At 45.4% G+C, this 16,816-nt stretch overlaps 1 protein-coding gene across 3 annotated transcripts in view; it reads left to right on the forward strand.

The window, feature by feature from the left end:
- The window catches only part of musk (muscle, skeletal, receptor tyrosine kinase), a 176,613-nt gene that overhangs the window by 18,478 nt on the left and 141,319 nt on the right, over positions 1-16,816 (forward strand). For 2 of the 3 annotated variants that reach the window (XM_038804136.1, XM_038804137.1), the window contains exons 2-6: positions 314-440; positions 5,465-5,616; positions 8,233-8,360; positions 9,645-9,789; positions 10,442-10,471. In XM_038804136.1, coding sequence (XP_038660064.1) covers positions 314-440; positions 5,465-5,616; positions 8,233-8,360; positions 9,645-9,789; positions 10,442-10,471 — 582 coding nt within the window. The remainder of the gene's footprint in view (positions 1-313; positions 441-5,464; positions 5,617-8,232; positions 8,361-9,644; positions 9,790-10,441; positions 10,472-16,816) is intronic. The other variant, XM_038804138.1, reaches the window with a different exon arrangement.

Here is a 16,816-nt window from a genome sequence, read left to right on the forward strand (position 1 = left end):
ATGAAGTTACTGTGAAAAGCCCCTAGTCGCCACATTCCGGCGCCTGTCCGGGGAGGCTGGTACAGGAATCGAACCGTGCTGCTGGCCTGCTTGGTCTGCTTTAAAAGCCAGCGATTTAGCCTGGTGAGCTAAACCAGCCCCTGATATTGTAGAACAATCTTTGACATCTGCTGTGCAAGGTGCTCCATGATTCACTTTAACTCCATTTCTGCAGGCAAACACGAAATGAGAAATGAAGGAATTCAGAATCTCGAGTCGGTATGTTTGAGTTTGAGTCATAACTGTAATTCCTGATCTGTGTTTAATTTCCCAGCTCCTCAGATTACCAGTCCCTTGGAGACGGTGGATGCTTTGGTTGAAGATGAAGCCTCTTTCCTGTGTGGAGTAGATTCATTTCCAGCCGCTGAGATAATCTGGACTCGCAATAACATTCCGATTAGGTGAGAACGCAACAAAGTTTGAAATTTGGCTTTCAGAGTCAGACACAGGACAAAATTATCGGGCCAAAAGAATGGCCATTGGATCTTTGCCTTCCTGGAGATTGGACAGTGATTCAGTTATTCTCTGACAGGAGTACGCACAAGACTATAAGAGCATTAGAGCTGGGAATAGGTGTTGGCCATTCAGCCCCTGAAGCTTGCCCCGCCATTCAATAATATCATAGCTGATTTTCTAACTCAAAACCCTGCCCTATCCCTCGATTCCCTTCACACCCAAAACCTAGCAATCTCAGCCTTGAACTTACTCACTGTCTGAGCAACCCCATCTTCCTCGGATAGAGAATTCCAAAGATCCACAACCTCCTTGAGTGAAGATATCTTTCCTCACCTCGGTCCCAACAGCCCATCTGGTATCCCGAGACTTAGCCTCCTAGTGCTAGAAACTCCAGCCTTGGGAAACAACCTCTCAACAACCTCTAGAATTCCATACGTTTCAGTGAGACCTCCTCTCACACCTCTAAATTCCAGAGAATATATTCCCAGTCTACTCAATCTCTTCTGACAGGACAAGTCCCTCATCCCGCGACAAATCCGTCATTGAGAAAGCTACGGTGTTTATTAACACCACAATTTCTTCATTGCACCAATTTCCTCCCCTCTCCATGTCGCTGCCAGTCAAAAGGGATGGCGAGAGGCTGCAGTTGAACACCAATAATTACCCAAAAGGAAACGGAGCCAGGAAATAGGGAAATGAAGAAAAGCGAGAAGCAAGCAAACAGTCAGGAGATTGAGGAGCCAAGACAGCAAAGAATCGTTCAATCACTCCTCCCTACCCAGAGGGGGGGTCACTCATTGGCTCCAGCATCCATTCAGCAGCCGTCTGAGTGGATGTTGGCAATCTATTTGACCACAGGGGAAATGAGCCACACACCTAGCAACATTCCTGTGAGGTGAGAACACCCAAATCTTCAGGACACTGAATAACAGTCAAGGATGGGAATGCTAGCCAATTTTCCTTTTTTCAATTCACAGAAAAGTTTACCTCAGTGTGCACTGGATCGATGTTTCCATTGGAATTTTTGCATTGGGCTATGCCCGTGAATGAAGAACTTATTTACATTGATGATTTTTTTTTTATCCTTATTTTTTTTTTTAAATTAATTTATAAATGTTTCTTTAATTATCTCTGCTCTTTCGGGTCATTCAGATCAGGGAGGCTGCACACTTGATTTCCTGAATGACCCGTGCAATGACTCTACAACTGTCCTCAGTATCTCCTGCTTCGAGACAGAGTAAATCAGCCAGGGATCTCAGCCCTGATGCATCCAGAGAATCCTGCTGGAAAGCACATGTATGAGTCAGTCACTGGGTGAAGAGAAGAGCGGATTTGGTTTTAATGGCTTCCCAAGATCAAGTAACATTTGGGCCACACAAGTGCCGGGCAATGATCATCTCCAACAACAGAGAAGTTAACCATCTCCACTTAACATTCAATGGCATTACCATTCTCAAAACTCTCACCATTAATATCCAGAGAGTCAACATTGTCCAGAAACTGAACTCAACCAGTGTTAGGAAAACAAATGTAGTTTTAAGGGATTTACATTTGTATTGGTAATTATTAGAAGTAAGGTATAGTTTTAAGTTAGTTTAATTTAATATTTCTGAGCCTGGAAGAGTAAAACCTATAGTTAGATTTATGATGGGCAAAGGAGTTTGTATGTGTGGAGGTTGGTTTCAATTCTATTGTGTATAGAGAGGGCTATGGCATGAAGTGTAAATAAACCAGCAGTGGTTGCTTAGTAACTGGGGTCCTTTAAGGTGGAGAAGCTTGTAAGCTTTAGTTTACCTAATTTGATTGCAGTTGGAGATAGGTAGTGAGAGAGAAGGCAACTCTCAGAGCTCTGCTAGAAGCTGTTGGTTTTAGAAGATTTAAGAGAGAACATTTATCTCGGCCTTGCTAGAAGAAAAACCATACTAGAGAGTAATGGTTAAGAAAACAAATCTAAAGTCCAGCTGGTTAAGTGTACTTAAACAAAAATGAAGAGACGATTCCAAGAGGCTTGGAGTTAATGGAACAGAGGAAACTGAAATCCAGAACAGATTACTCTTCGGTAAAGTCACAGAGAGTTGAAAAGGCATTAGATCATGAAAGGCCAGAAAGATACCTGGAGTAGTGCTGTGGTCTGTGAAAAATGACTACACTTTGGGAGACATTATTTGAAATAATTGTGGGAATCAGTGGCTGGCCCTTGGAGTTTATGCAAAAGCCTTTAAGACAAAGGAAACCTGAAGGGGGAGGTGCAAAACCTGAAAGTGAAACCTTGATGGGAGCAGCAAAAGGAACGCATAATTTCAAAGAAGATTTGAAAATGTGACTTTTGAAAGTGGAATGTGAAATCACTCATGTGGGAGCTGGAGTTGAGTGATACAAGGTGGCTCATGCAATCATTTGTGAGGACTTTGAGGAGAAATCCCCAGATATGAACTTGGGTTCAGAGAGGAGTGTGTCTCACCACAGTCAACTTGTGTGTTTAAAAGGGACTTTGTGCGTTAATAAGCGATTGCAGCTTTAAATGGGCGGCACGATAGCACAATGGTTAGCACTGTTGCTTCACAGCGCCAGGGACCCATGTTCGATTCCCGGTCTGTGCAGAGTCTGCACGTTCTCCCCATGTCTGCGTGGGTTTCCTCCGGGTGCTCCGGTTTCCTCCCACAAGTCCCGAAAGACGTGCTTGTTAGGTGAATTGGACATTCTGAATTCTCCCTCAGTGTACCCGAACAGGCGCCAGAGTGTGGCGACTAGGGGCTTTTCACAGTAACTTCATTGCAGTATTAATGTAAGCCTACTTGTGTCAATAATAAAGAATATTATTATTATTAGACGTACTTTGTAATCTGTGTTAATCTTAAAATCTGTGCTAAGGGAGGAGTGAAGGAGCATTGTATTATAATCCAATTTTTTCATGTTTAAGAATTTTTTAATTGTTGGTAAAACTAGCGGTTGTGTGACTCTGTTCCTCCATGTTTTGTTTGAGGGAAAGCATAAGTTATGGCCTTTTGAGCCAGGGTTCCTTTCTGCGACCTTTCCCTCCAGTTACAACACCAACTGGGATCGTAACAATGGTGACTGCAAGAGCAGGTCAGAGGCTAGGAATTCTGTGACAGGTGTGCACCTTCTGGCTCTCTCCCAAAAGCCTGCCCACCAACTACAGGCACAAGTCAGGAGCGTGATGGAATATTTTCCCAATGTCTGGAGGAGTGCCGCTCCAACAATTTTCAAGAAGCCCGACACTATCCAGGACAAAACAATCCATTTAAACATTCCGTCCCTCCACCACTGACACACAGTGGCAGCCGTGTGTACCATCTACAAGATGCACTGTAGCCACTCACCAAAGCTCCTTCGACAACACCATCCATACCCGTGACCTCCCCTACCCAGAAGAACAAAGGCAGCAGGTACATGGGAACGTCACCACCTGCACACTCCCCTCCAAGTCAGTCACCATCCTGACCTGGAAATATATCGCCGTTCTTTCACTGTAACTGGGTCAAAAGCCGTGAACCTCCACCAGGGAGACTACAATAGTTCAAGAAGGCAGCTCCACAACTGCCTTCTCGAGGGGACTTGGGGACAGGCGATAAATGGTGGTCCAGCCAGCAATGCCCACATCAAACGAGCAAATAGAAAATATTCACCTGGACGAGCAAATGAATGGAGCCTGGAGCCCAGGAGTCGATTTCCTGGCAGAGGAAGGGAGAAAGTGGTTTATCAAAATTGTGCTAAAGGAATACTTTTCCTTAATTACTTTGCTGGCGGCAAATTCATTTACACTAATTATAATACAAAAGGGAATTAATTCAGAAAGAAATGTCCTATAAAATATTAATATCACACTGCTATGAAAATGATCATCATTCATAATGTAACCCGTCAAACAATCTGTCACACCAGGTATGTGTTCTAAATGTGTCTGAGACTGCTGCCTAGTCTGGCCCATATTGTGACTCCAGAACCTCAGTAATGTGGTTGGCTCTCAAATGTCCTCAGGGACCGATAAATGCCGGCCTAGCCAGTGATGGCCACATCCCATGGACACATTTCTTTTAAAAGTTCATAACAGGAATGGTAGGATATGTCAATAGGGTGAGATGAAGTCGGGATAGGAAGCGGCTCATGTGGAGAATAAATTCCAGTACAAGCTAGTTGGGCTGAATGGCCTGTTTCTGTATATTGTATAGTCAGGTTTTGCAGTAGGAACGACAGTGTGGCTGTCAGCATATACTGTTATTACTCCTCTGAAACTGACAGCTACTCCTGGAGTCTGCACATGTGCTGTCAAACACGGAGATCCAAATATTGTTGCCAGTGATTCTCTAGAGGCTGTGCCGTTGAAATTCATGCCAACTACAATCACTTAGAAAGTACTAAACTGTCAAGACCTTAAACGTTTATTTTATTTGTTTCTCTTTAAACCCTTGAAAAACGTACACCTTGTCGAATGACCTATAGCTGGATATTTGACAGTGTATTAAGTTCATAATTACTCCTGAACACCCTCTTTGGCATTGAAAAACAATTTTATATTGCGGGATGTAAAATTTCTCATTGTGATTATATATTTTTTTTAAATGAAAGCTTGCTTATGATGTTTGAGATTCTTTTGAATGGACCTACCTCGTATTAAGTTGATCTTTTCTCTACACCTGGCTATAACTGTAACATTATATTCTGCAGTCTCTCCTTCCTTCCCTATGTACGGTATGCACTGTTTGTACAGCATGCAAGAAACAATACTTTTCACTGTATACTAATACATGTGACAATAATAAATCAAATCAAATCAAATCCTTAATTTCCGTGTGTTATGTCCCAATCTTTATTTCGCTTTCTGTAGAATGGTGATATATAAATCGACAGGTTATGTTAAATTGCTCACTTTAATCTACTGGTATTTTTGTTTCATGGGTTAAGAATTTGACAAGTAAATGGCATTGACTTTTCTTTTCACAATTTCCAGACCATTTGACACCCGTTACAGCACTAAAGAAAATGGCCAGATATTAACCATTCTCAGCGTCGAAGATACAGACAATGGAGTGTACTGTTGTACTGCTAACAACGGTGTGGGGAGCTCAGCGCAAAGCTGTGGAGCTCTACAGGTGAAAATGAGTAAGTAGGAGTGATTTGAAACTAACTCAGTGTGCACAATAAAAAGCCTTCCATTTATACAGCACCTTGCAAAGCCGCAGGGCATCCCAAAAGCACTTTACAGCTAAAGGAGTATATTGGAAGTGTCATTCCTGTTGTAGCGTAGGACGTGTGTGGCAGTCAGTTAGGAGTCGCTGTTGAACAAAAGTGTGGTGATGATCAGATAACAGTAGCCCAGTGGTGAGCACTGTTGCTTCACAGCTCCAGGGTCCCAGGTTCGATTCCCGGCTTGGGTCACTGTCTGTGAGGAGTCTGCACGTTCTCCCCCGTGTCTGCGTGGGTTTCCTCTGGGTGCTCCGGTTTCCACCCACAAGTCCCAAAAGACGTGCTTGTTAGGTGAATTGGACATTCTGAATCCTCCCTCAGTGTACCCGAACAGGCGCCGGAATGTGGCGACTAGGGGATTTTCACAGTAACTTCATTGCAGTGTTAATGTAAGCCTAATTATGACAATAAAGATTATTATTATTATTATTATTATTAATAATCTGTTTTTTAATGTTGTTGAGGGAGAGATAAATAATGGTCATGACACCAGGGAGATACCACATCTGCTCTTAAAAGAAACAAAGAAAGAACAAAGAAAAGTATAGCACAGGAACAGGCCCTTCGGCCCTCCAAGCCTGCGCTGACCATGCTGCCCATCTAAACTAAAATCTTCTACACTTCCTGGGTCCATATCCCTCTATTCCCATCCTATTCATGTATTTGTCAAGATGCCCCTTAAACGTCACTATCGTCCCTGTTTCACCACCTCTTCCGGCAGCGAGTTCCAGGCACCCACTACCCTCTGTGTAAACAACTTGCCTAGTACATCTCCTCTAAACCTTGCCCCTCGCACCTTAAACCTATTCCCCCCAGTAATTGACCCCTCTACCCTGGGAAAAAGTCTCTGACTATCCACTCTGTCTATGCCCCTCATAATTTTGTAAACCTCTATTAGGTCTCCCCTCAAACTCCATCGTTCCAGTGAAAACAAACCGAGTTTATTCAACCTCTCCTCATAGCTAATGCCCTCCATACCAGGCAACATCCTGGTAAATCTCTTCTGCACCCTCTCGAAGGCCTCCACAAGCCTCCAGGTCATTAACCTTCTTTCTGCACTGGAGGCCAGTGCCCCTGGTCACAGAGCCTGAGCTCACAGCCACCGCCACTTTGGCCCAGGCGGCACTGGCTGCCCTATGGCTGACCCTCCTGGGACCTCAGGTGAACAGGAGAACCCTCCTAGCCTCCACAGCATCTTGCAGCCTTCCCAGGGCAGCATCACAGAATCTTGGGGTTGGTCTCCCCAGCTCTTGTTTTGAGCTGGCTGGGGTTGGCTGAGCAAGTGACACTTTATTGCTCTTCTTTGAAACAATGACACAGAATCATTTTATATCCAGTTGGAAGGGTAGATCTGAGCTCCGTTTAACAGCTTCCCAAAAATTCAGCACTTGCCCAGCTATCTCAGTCTTGACTTTGTCTACAAAGTTCTGGATTGAGATTTCACCTGACGGTTTTCTGAGCAAGAGGCAAGAGTGTTTGATGTTGACCAATAACAAATTGCACCAGATGTAACCTCCCATTTCTCCAAAATATACTCCTCAATCGTTTTTCTTGACCGACGAGTTTTTTCTCCTTTCCTTTTTTACGGACTTGTCGCTGTGTCATGCAACATGTCTCAATGGAAGGATTCGTGAGCAAACCTCATCTGCCAACACAACACAGCCACTATAGTTAACAGTGACCCATGCTCATTTAGTGCTTGTTGCTCTCACGCTTAGAGGTGGTGTGAGTTTGTGAGTTCAGCCGCTATGGGCTTGATGGGCCTTCCAGTATTTTGGGTGAAATGGAATGAAAAATACGAGCCAGGAAATGACTGCGTTCGATCCCAGAATGCGCGATGCATTGTACAATCATGTCTGTTGCTTTCTCAGAAGCTTATTTAACCATTGCTTAATCATTCCAACAAAATACCACAAGAAGCGTCAACTGGACAGGTTAAACATTCACGGGATCATTTAGTGAATAGTCTCTTCCAGCCTTTGATCCTCGCTCCAGGTAGGTCATTCCAGCTGATCTCAGCTACGGCGGGGTGGTTGAACAATATAGGTCCAGGAATGTGCCCGAAATCCCAGGAACGCACGCGTGACCAACTCTCAGATGTTGTGAGCTTACCACTTTTTGAATGAGCTGTCTGGTTTGACACGTGGCCATTCAGCCTACCATGTCTGTACTGGCTCCCTGAAAGAGCTTCCCATTCATCCCACTTCTCCCGCTCTTTCCCCCCCCCACAGCCCTGAAAATTTTCTTTTTCAACCGTATGTCCAATTCTGTTCTGAAAGTTACCATTGAATCTGCTGCCACCACCTGGGCAGGAAGTGGTGTCCAGGCGTGAAAGTTCACAGCGCAAAAGCTTTTTCATAATGTTCCTGAAGCTTTGTGAATGGCGGTGCTGCTTCAGCAGTGTGTGCAGGCGGTGACTCCAACGAGGCCTAAACTTAGAGCGACAAACACGTCGACGACTTATCGCAGAAAATAAGAGTATTTGTAATGATATTTCCCGCGTGTCATTTTGTTCACTTCTTATCCCCTCAGAACCGACGATCACGCGACCACCCACTGACGTCAGGGTGTTGTTAGGGTCAAAGGTCGTGTTACCTTGCAGTACAATGGGCAACCCAAAGCCAGCCATTTCGTGGATCAAAGACGAAAGTGCGCTCAAAGTACGTAAAACGTCTTCTGGAGCTTTGCAGGGGTAGTGTTATAGCGCACAGACTAGATTTCCTTCCCATCCACTGAGATTTGACGGGCAATCTAACCCAAGGTATTATAAGGTCCCGGAAAGGCGTCCACACCGAAGCCGAACAGTTTGGGTCAAAGGAAAAAGGTTTCATGCAACAGGACAAGATTTACAGAGCAGTCACTCTACCACAGGGGCCAGCTCACAGTTCATGGCCCTCCGGTTTCATACAGGATGTAGAAGGAGGTGCCCTGCCCATCAGTAGGGAAGTGTGTATTCCCCATGGTAATATCAATCTCCCAGTCTCATACATGTCCAATGACCTGCTTAAGGTTTCATTAGTGTCTCCGGTTATGACACAAGGATTCAGAAGGTTCACTTACTGTTCCTGTTTCACAGCGGTTGTCACAGATTCAACCTCTATTCCATTCGACGTGATGTCTGAAATCCTCCGGAATTGGAAAGACCCAGGGACTTTTTGAATTGAGTCACACTTGGCGATTAATCAACTCCGATTGAGAAATAAATTTCCAGCTCACCACTTACAAATACTATTTTTCGAAATAGCACGTTTCACAACCTTTGCGGCCAGTGGAGTACTACCGCAGCGAAGTCATGGCTGTCATCAATGAAATGCGGCAGCCATGTTGTGCAGGGTAAGCTCCCACAAATAGCAATCTGATAATGATCAGATCATCTTTGTCAATGATTATGTTGTAATTATTGATCTGGATGCTAGATCTTCTTCAGAATAGATTATAAGGCGTGGGAGCAAAAGTAGGCCATTCGGCCCTTCAAGTCTGTCCCGCTATTCAATGAGATCACGACTGTCATCAGTGCCTGGGAACATCTAGATCTACCTGAGAGAGCGGGTGGGGCCTCGATTGAACATTAATGGGAAAAATGGCACCTTTGACAGTGCAGCACCTACTGCATCCAGAGCGCCAGCCTGAATTCCCACTTAAGACCATAACACCACAAGACTTAGGAGCAGAATTAGGCCATTCTGTCCATCGAGCCTGCTCTGCCATTTAATCATGGCTGATATGTTTCTCATCCCCATTCTCCTGCCTTCACCCCATAACCCCTGATCTCCTTATTAATCAAGAACCTATCTATCTCTGTCTTAAAGACACCCAGTGATTTGGCTTCCACAGCCTTCTGCTTAACCATGGAAAACCTCCAAATCGATTCTCTTAAAAAAAAAACTTAATGGAACTGTGCTTTTACAGGGCCAAGCTAATAACGAAACGTGTTCTCCCCATAGAAGGATCACCCTCGAACCTCTGTCCTCGAGTCTGGGAACTTAAGGATCCGCAGTGTTCAAATTGAGGATGCTGGACAGTATCGGTGTTTGGCGAGGAATAGCCTGGGCTTGGAGTATTCCAGATCTGTAACTCTGGAAGTGCAGGGTGAGTTTGATACTTCAAGTTTCAATTAATTGTACGTTGAAGCAGAAATAGCCCCTCGGATGCAGATGTATTCTATATACTCCTAACTTAGAAATAATGTTGATTCCTTTCTGTAAAAAAGCCATTTTTATGTAAAATGATTATGTAAGAAATGTGTCTCGTCCCCTGTTTTAATGAAGATGTCAAACTACTTAAAATAAATGGGTTCACTCCTTGGAATCTTTGGTGCCAATTTGGTTCAGAGTCACTTCAATACAAATACCCTCGGATAATATCTACACAAACACACAGCTAGTTGCCGTAACAAACTGAGGTTGTACCTCTGATCAAAGGCATCGACAAGACAGTCTCTGCAGGCAACATTCAGTCTTTGGAAAGAGAAGTTTGCATGAAAACAAAAACTGGATTTTGATTTGAAATCCCATAAAACGTTGACATTTAAAGGACAGCAAGTTTAACAAACTAAAATCGTCCGATCAGACTTTCTCACGCAACCTTCTTGATCTTCAGTTCTATCGACGGGACGATAGTCAATGAGGACACACCACATATACAAAACAGCACAGCATTCATTTCTGCCAGTGCGGTTATTTGGTTGTTGCATGTCAAATCGTTTTCCGACACTTAATTTGCTTTTCTCCCCATTGTGCAGATTTTAACATGACAAATGCAACTGAACGAGGTATTGTTGCCAATTAAGGTTCATGCATGTGTGCTGTGAATGCTGCCACTAATCCAGTGAACGCATCTTATTGGGAGGCTTCTTCATAGATGCATTCTTTTCACTCAAAGCTACAATGCAAATGCAAAAATGGGAGGAGGAATTGGGTAAAAGAGGCATGGGCTCCTCCCAGTAAGAGGCTTTTGCTACACAGTAAAGATTGTTGCAGAATCTATATTGGAGGTCTTGTGGTGCATTGGGTATCGTCCCTGTCTCTGAGCTAGAGGCTCTGGGCTCGATTCCCCCCCCCAGAACATGATGGCCAAGGAAGATGTGTTTTTGTCACGGACAAAACAAGTTGGGTATCAACCTTCAAATCCTTCCTACACCCATCTATAGCAGGTGCTCAGAGTGGGAGAGATTCCTGGTCAGCGATCCGATGGAAGGGAATTTAAATCCTTCCCATCCTCCCAGACTACGACATGCATGGAAAAGTGTATGTTGCCTCCACAACCCGGACTCCTTGACTGAACTGTAACACATCACTGCTGCAGCTTATGAGTGTTGCGTTTGCTGTCTCCTGCTGCTGTTGAATGTGGTGTGCTATTTACAAGGAAGGCAGTAAACATTTATGGGCTCTCCACGGCTTATGCATGTCCCGATTTGTCTTGTTCATATTCTTGTGTATTCATTGTAAGCAATACCTTTAGTTTAGATGCCCTGATCGCCCTCTCTCCACCATGTTATGCATTGGTGGGGGCACTGATGCTTTTCATATGTTACTTCTGAAAATGAAATGAAAATCGCTTATTGTCACAAGTAGGCTTCAATTAAATTATTGTTAAAAAGCCCCTAGTCGCCACATTCGGCGCCTGTTCAGGGAGGCTGGTACGGGAATTGAACCGTGCTGCTGGCCTGCCTTGGTCTGCTTTAAAAGCCAGTGATTTAGCCCAGTGTGCTGAACCAAAAAGTTAAATAAACCACAACATTATTCTTCCAGGTGGATAAGATCAGCTACCTATTGCACATAGATATCGATGTCCAAAACCTTTGACTAGTTTTGTAACAATTACCTGATGGTACAAATGAAAGGAATTATATAACATTTGCAGCACAAAAACAGGCCATTCAGCCCAACTGGTCCATGCTAGTTTATATGCTCCTTGCAAGCCCATGCCCCCCCCCCCCCCCCCCCCAGCCCGCCATCCATTCCTTCTTTTCCTTTCTCCATCACATGTTTATCCAGCTTTCTCTTAAATGGATCTGTACTATTCAGCTCAACCACTCTCTGTGGGAGCGAGTTACACATTCTCACCACTCTCCGGGTAAAGACGCTTTTCCTGGATTTTCTATTAGATTTGTTCGTCACCACCTTGTATTTATGACCCATAACTTTGACCTCCCTATACGTGGGAACATCTGCTGCACTGCTGGCCTGTAATAGTTTTGAAGGCCCCCATCATGGGTGACATGGTGGCACAGTGGTTAGCACTGATGCCTCACAGCTCCAGGGATCTGGGTTCAATTCCGGCCTCGGGTGACTGTCTGTGTGGAGTCTGCATGTTCTCCCCGTGTCTGCGTGGGTTTCCTCCAGGTGCTCCGGTTTCCTCCCACAGTCCAAAGCTGTGCGGGTTAGGTGGATTGGCCGTGCTAAATTTCCCCTTAGTGTCCAAAATAAAAAAGTTAAGTTGGGTTACTGGGATAGGGTGGGGGCGTGGGCTGAGGCAGGGTGCTCTTTCCGAGGGCTGGTACAGACTCGATGGGCCGAATGGCCTCATTCTGCACTGCAAACTCGATGATGAAATCTATGACCTCTCCTATCTTCTCATCTCGAGAGAAACAGCACTCAGTGAAACAGATAACAACACTGTTCCAATAACCAGTTCATTCCAAAATGTTTAATCGCTTCTGCACCCAGTTAGAGTATCATTTTGGCGAACACTTTTGATGCTTCCTTTAAATTTCCTACAAAGGGAAAGCATTAAGGTAATGAATACACAGCGTGGCTGAATATGCTAGGCCAGGGGTGGGCAAACTTTTCCGTGCAAGGGCCACATTCAGAAATTCACAATTTTAAAGGGCCGCATAGTATATTAAGTAAAATAATTACTTCACCCGGTTATGATTCTGGGCGCCTCATATAGAACATAGAACAGTACAGCACAGAACAGGCCCTTCGGCTCTCGACGTTGTGCCGAGCAATGATCACCCTACTCAAGTCAACGTATCCACCCTATACCAGTAAGTAACCCAATAGACCCCCCATTAACCTTAAAAAAATAATTAAAAAGTTTTAAAAAAAAATTTTTTTAAAACATTTTTTTAAAAAATGACTTGGTGGGCCGCATAAAGACCTTTGGCGGGCCGCATGCGGCCCGCGGGCCGTAGTTTTCCCACCCCTGTGCTAGGCGGATGCATTGAATCTGACACATCTAACCATGTCACAGAAAATGGGCCATTGGTCCAATTCTAGGTCAGCAAGCTTAACATAGAACATAGAAAAATACAGCACAGAACAGGCCCTACGGCCCACGATGTTGTGCCGAACTTTTGTCCCGGATTAAGAACAAATTAATCTACACCTCATCATTCTACTGTAATCCATGTACCTATCCAATAGCCGTTTGAAGGTCCCTAATGTTTCTGACTCAACTACTTCCACAGGCAGTGCATTCCATGCCCCCACTACTCTCTGGGTAAAGAACCTACCTCTGACATGAGAAAAGGTCTAGCACCCTCAACCTTTCCTCGTAAGACATACTCTCCATTCCAGGCAACATCCTGGTAAATCTCCTTTGCACCTTTTCCAAAGCTTCCACATCCTTCCTAAAATCAGGTGACCAGAACTGCCACAGTACTCCAAATGTGGCCTTACCAAGGTTTTGTAGAGCTGCATCATCACCTCATGGCTCTTAAATTCAATCCCTCTGCTAATGAACGCTAGCACACCATAGGCCTTCTTCACAGCTCTATCCACTTGAGTGGCAACTTTCAAAGATCTATGAACATAGACCCCAAGACCTTTCTGCTCCTCCACATTGCCAGGAACCCTACCATTAACCCTGTATTCCGCATTCATATTTGTCCTTCCAAAATGGACAACATGAAAAATAGAAAAACAGGATCAGAAAGGTGCAGCATACTGGAACATACAGCATGGTAGAACTGAAGGATGCAGCCTGAATAGCAGGGAAGGCCTCTCACCACGTGGCAGCACGGTAGCATGGTGGTTAGCATAAATGCTTCACAGCTCCAGGGTCCCAGGTTCGGTTTCCCGGCTGGGTCACTGTCTGTGTGGAGTCTGCACTTCCTCCCCGTGTGTGCGTGGGTTTCCTCCGGGTGCTCCGGTTTCCTCCCACAGTCCAAAGATGTGCAGGTTAGATGGATTGGCCATGCTAAATTGCCCGTAGTGTCCTAAAAAAGTAAGGTTAAGGGGGGTTGTTGGGTTACGGGTATAGGGTGGATACGTGGGTTTGAGTGGGGTGATCATTGCTCGGCACAACATCGAGGGCCGTATTGCTGTATTGTTCTATGTTCTATGTTCTATGAACAATAATCTGTGAGAGAATATACTTCTCGATAGATTTGAGACCAAATCCTTGGAAAGGTTTAAGAACCAATTGGACGTTCCAAGGGGGGAACATTTGGATCTCTCAGAATGGGTAAATTAAGAGGGGCTGAATGGCCTTTCTTATCTTGCTGTTGACGCCCTCATGAATATAATCACTGTATTCATATTCTCCCCCATTAAAGCAACCCTCCTTACTGACTTGGCTGCTTTGAGCTGCAGGTTCTTTCTATTAAAACAACTAACCAGAATAGTTCGTTGTGCAAGTTTTCACTTCACACAGGGTGAACTTTAGCCTCTCGGTTCCGCTTATTCCCACCACATCAGAATTCTCCACTGTCGCAGAAACCACAAGGCCCTCAGGAAACTCACCCCGAAAGCTTTAACCATTCATAGATATCGAAACATCCTGTCTGCGCCCTCACTGCTCGCCTCCGCAACTGGAAGTGATCATACGTCACATTACAGATAACTGGTGTGTTAGGAAGATCCTATTCTCAAAGGTATTTGGAACAGCAGACCCAGAGTGTAGCTTTAAACCACAACACATGCATGGATTGGGGTTAGATGGGGTATTAACACTTTAGAATTCTCGGACCAAACCCCAGTCCAACATTCACCCACCCTCTTTCAGTTTCAAAGGAGGTGGGTCGGGGTGAGCAACCAAGCAATTCCCGGGAGGATGACTGTCCATTTAAAGAGTATGATGAGGTTGTGTACCTCATACTTAACATGCCTTCCAAGTTTAACCCTGGTCGTTCCTGTTTCCCAAGGGAAACCAACAGATAAACTGAGGTGAGGACTGAATTGTGGGAAAGTGCCTTTGCAGCACTGCTTGTGGATCAAGCGCAGCATGAGTGCTTTCCCCAGCTCACCCAGCTTATCTTCCTTCCTGTCCACCAACAGACACCCGACCAGCCATCAGACCACCCTCTTAAAAACCAGAAACTCCCCACACCCCGTGCCTCCCTCATAATCGGAACACACAAGGATCCAGGGGTTGGAACCTCATCGTTGATGGATGATCCTCTCCGCCCACACCCAACGAGCCACAGGTATCAGATGCACCCCTGGATCGGTGATCACCTTCTCCCACAAAGTAGGACCCCCAAACCCTCACACGCATGCTCCCTTTAAAATACAGTAAGAAGTCTTACAACACCAGGTTAAAGTCCAACAGGTTTGTTTCAAACACGAGCTTTCGGAGCACGGCTCCTTCTTCAGGTGAATGGAAAGGCTTGTTCCAGAAATGTTTATATAGACACTGTCACCATTACACGTGGAAACACCACCCACCAGGTACGCGGCGCATACTCGTGCGACTCGACCAATGTAGTCTACCTCATACGCTGCAGGAAAGGATGTCCCGAAGCGTGGTACATTGGCGAGACCATGCAGACACTGCGACAACGAATAAACGGGCATCGTGCGACTATCAACAGGCAGGACTGTTCCCTTCCAGTTGGGGAACACTTCAGCAGTCAAGGACATTCAGCCTCTGATCTCCGGGTCAGCATTCTACAAGGAGGCCTTCAGGAGACGCGACAACGCAAAATTGCTGAGCAAAAACTTATAGCTAAGTTCCGCACGCATGAATGCGGACTCAACCGGGATCTGGGATTCATGTCGCATTACATTCGGCCCCCACCAACAAGCCTGGACTTGCAGAGGCCTACCGACTGAACTGGCTTGGGACAATTCACACCTCTTTAACCTGGAGTTACCTCTCTCTCTGCATCTTTGATGATTTGATTGCCTGCAGGTGCTCGCATTCCGGGGCATCTCTGACTGTGTCTATATAAACATTTCTGGAACAAGCCTTTCCATTCACCTGAAGAAGGAGCCGTGCTCCGAAAGCTCGTGTTTGAAACAAACCTGTTGGACTTTAACCTGGTGTTGTAAGACTTCTTACTGTGCTCACCCCAGTCCAACGCCGGCATCTCCACATCATGCCCTTTAAAATAGTGCTGGCTCTCTCTCTGCACCTCATTCTCTACCCACCCAAGAGGGAGTCAAGCCTGCCAATCAGGATGGCGTCAGGGTAAAGGGCTTTCTACAGAGGAAAGGCCACATCCTATGGAGTTAAATTTCCTTTAACTCCCACACCCCTCAGAACCACATTCCTGTAAATATCAGGGCCACTGACAAAGGAATAGGAATAGACATAGAATTCACAGTGCAGAAGGAGGCCATTTGGCCCATCAAGTCTGCACCAGCTCTTGGAAAGAGCACCCCACCCAAGCCCACAACCCCACCCTATCCCCATAACCCAGTAACCCCACCCAACCATCACGGCAATTTTGGACACTAAGGGCAGTTTATCATGGCCGATCCACCTAACCTGCACATCTTTGGACTGTGGGAGGAAACCGGAGCACCCGGAGGAAACCCACGCACACAAGGGGAGAACGTGCAGACTCCGCACAGACAGTGACCCAAGCCGGGAATCGAACCTGGGACCCCGGAGCTGTGAAGCAATTGTGCTAACCACAATGCTACCGTGCTGCCACTATGTTTGACATCCTAATATCAGATGCTTTCTTATAGCAACACCCTTGAAAAGAAGGACATAGCCAAGGTGATCACAGTATTGAGGGTGACTCTCTTTGCAACAGCCTCATTAGAGAACCATTGCCACCCCAGCAGCCATTGAGCATAGGCTCAGTGTCTGGACTGCTCAGGCATATATCTGCAGATTCATCCCAGCACCTCGAGTTCCCTATCCCTATCTCTTAGGCATCTGCCTTTGCAATGTGGCAAGTTTAAGGGGAGATGGTGGCATAGTAATAACGCCACTG

This window comes from Scyliorhinus canicula, chromosome 8 (assembly GCF_902713615.1).
Source record: "Scyliorhinus canicula chromosome 8, sScyCan1.1, whole genome shotgun sequence".
Classification (NCBI taxonomy): Eukaryota; Metazoa; Chordata; class Chondrichthyes; order Carcharhiniformes; family Scyliorhinidae; genus Scyliorhinus; species Scyliorhinus canicula.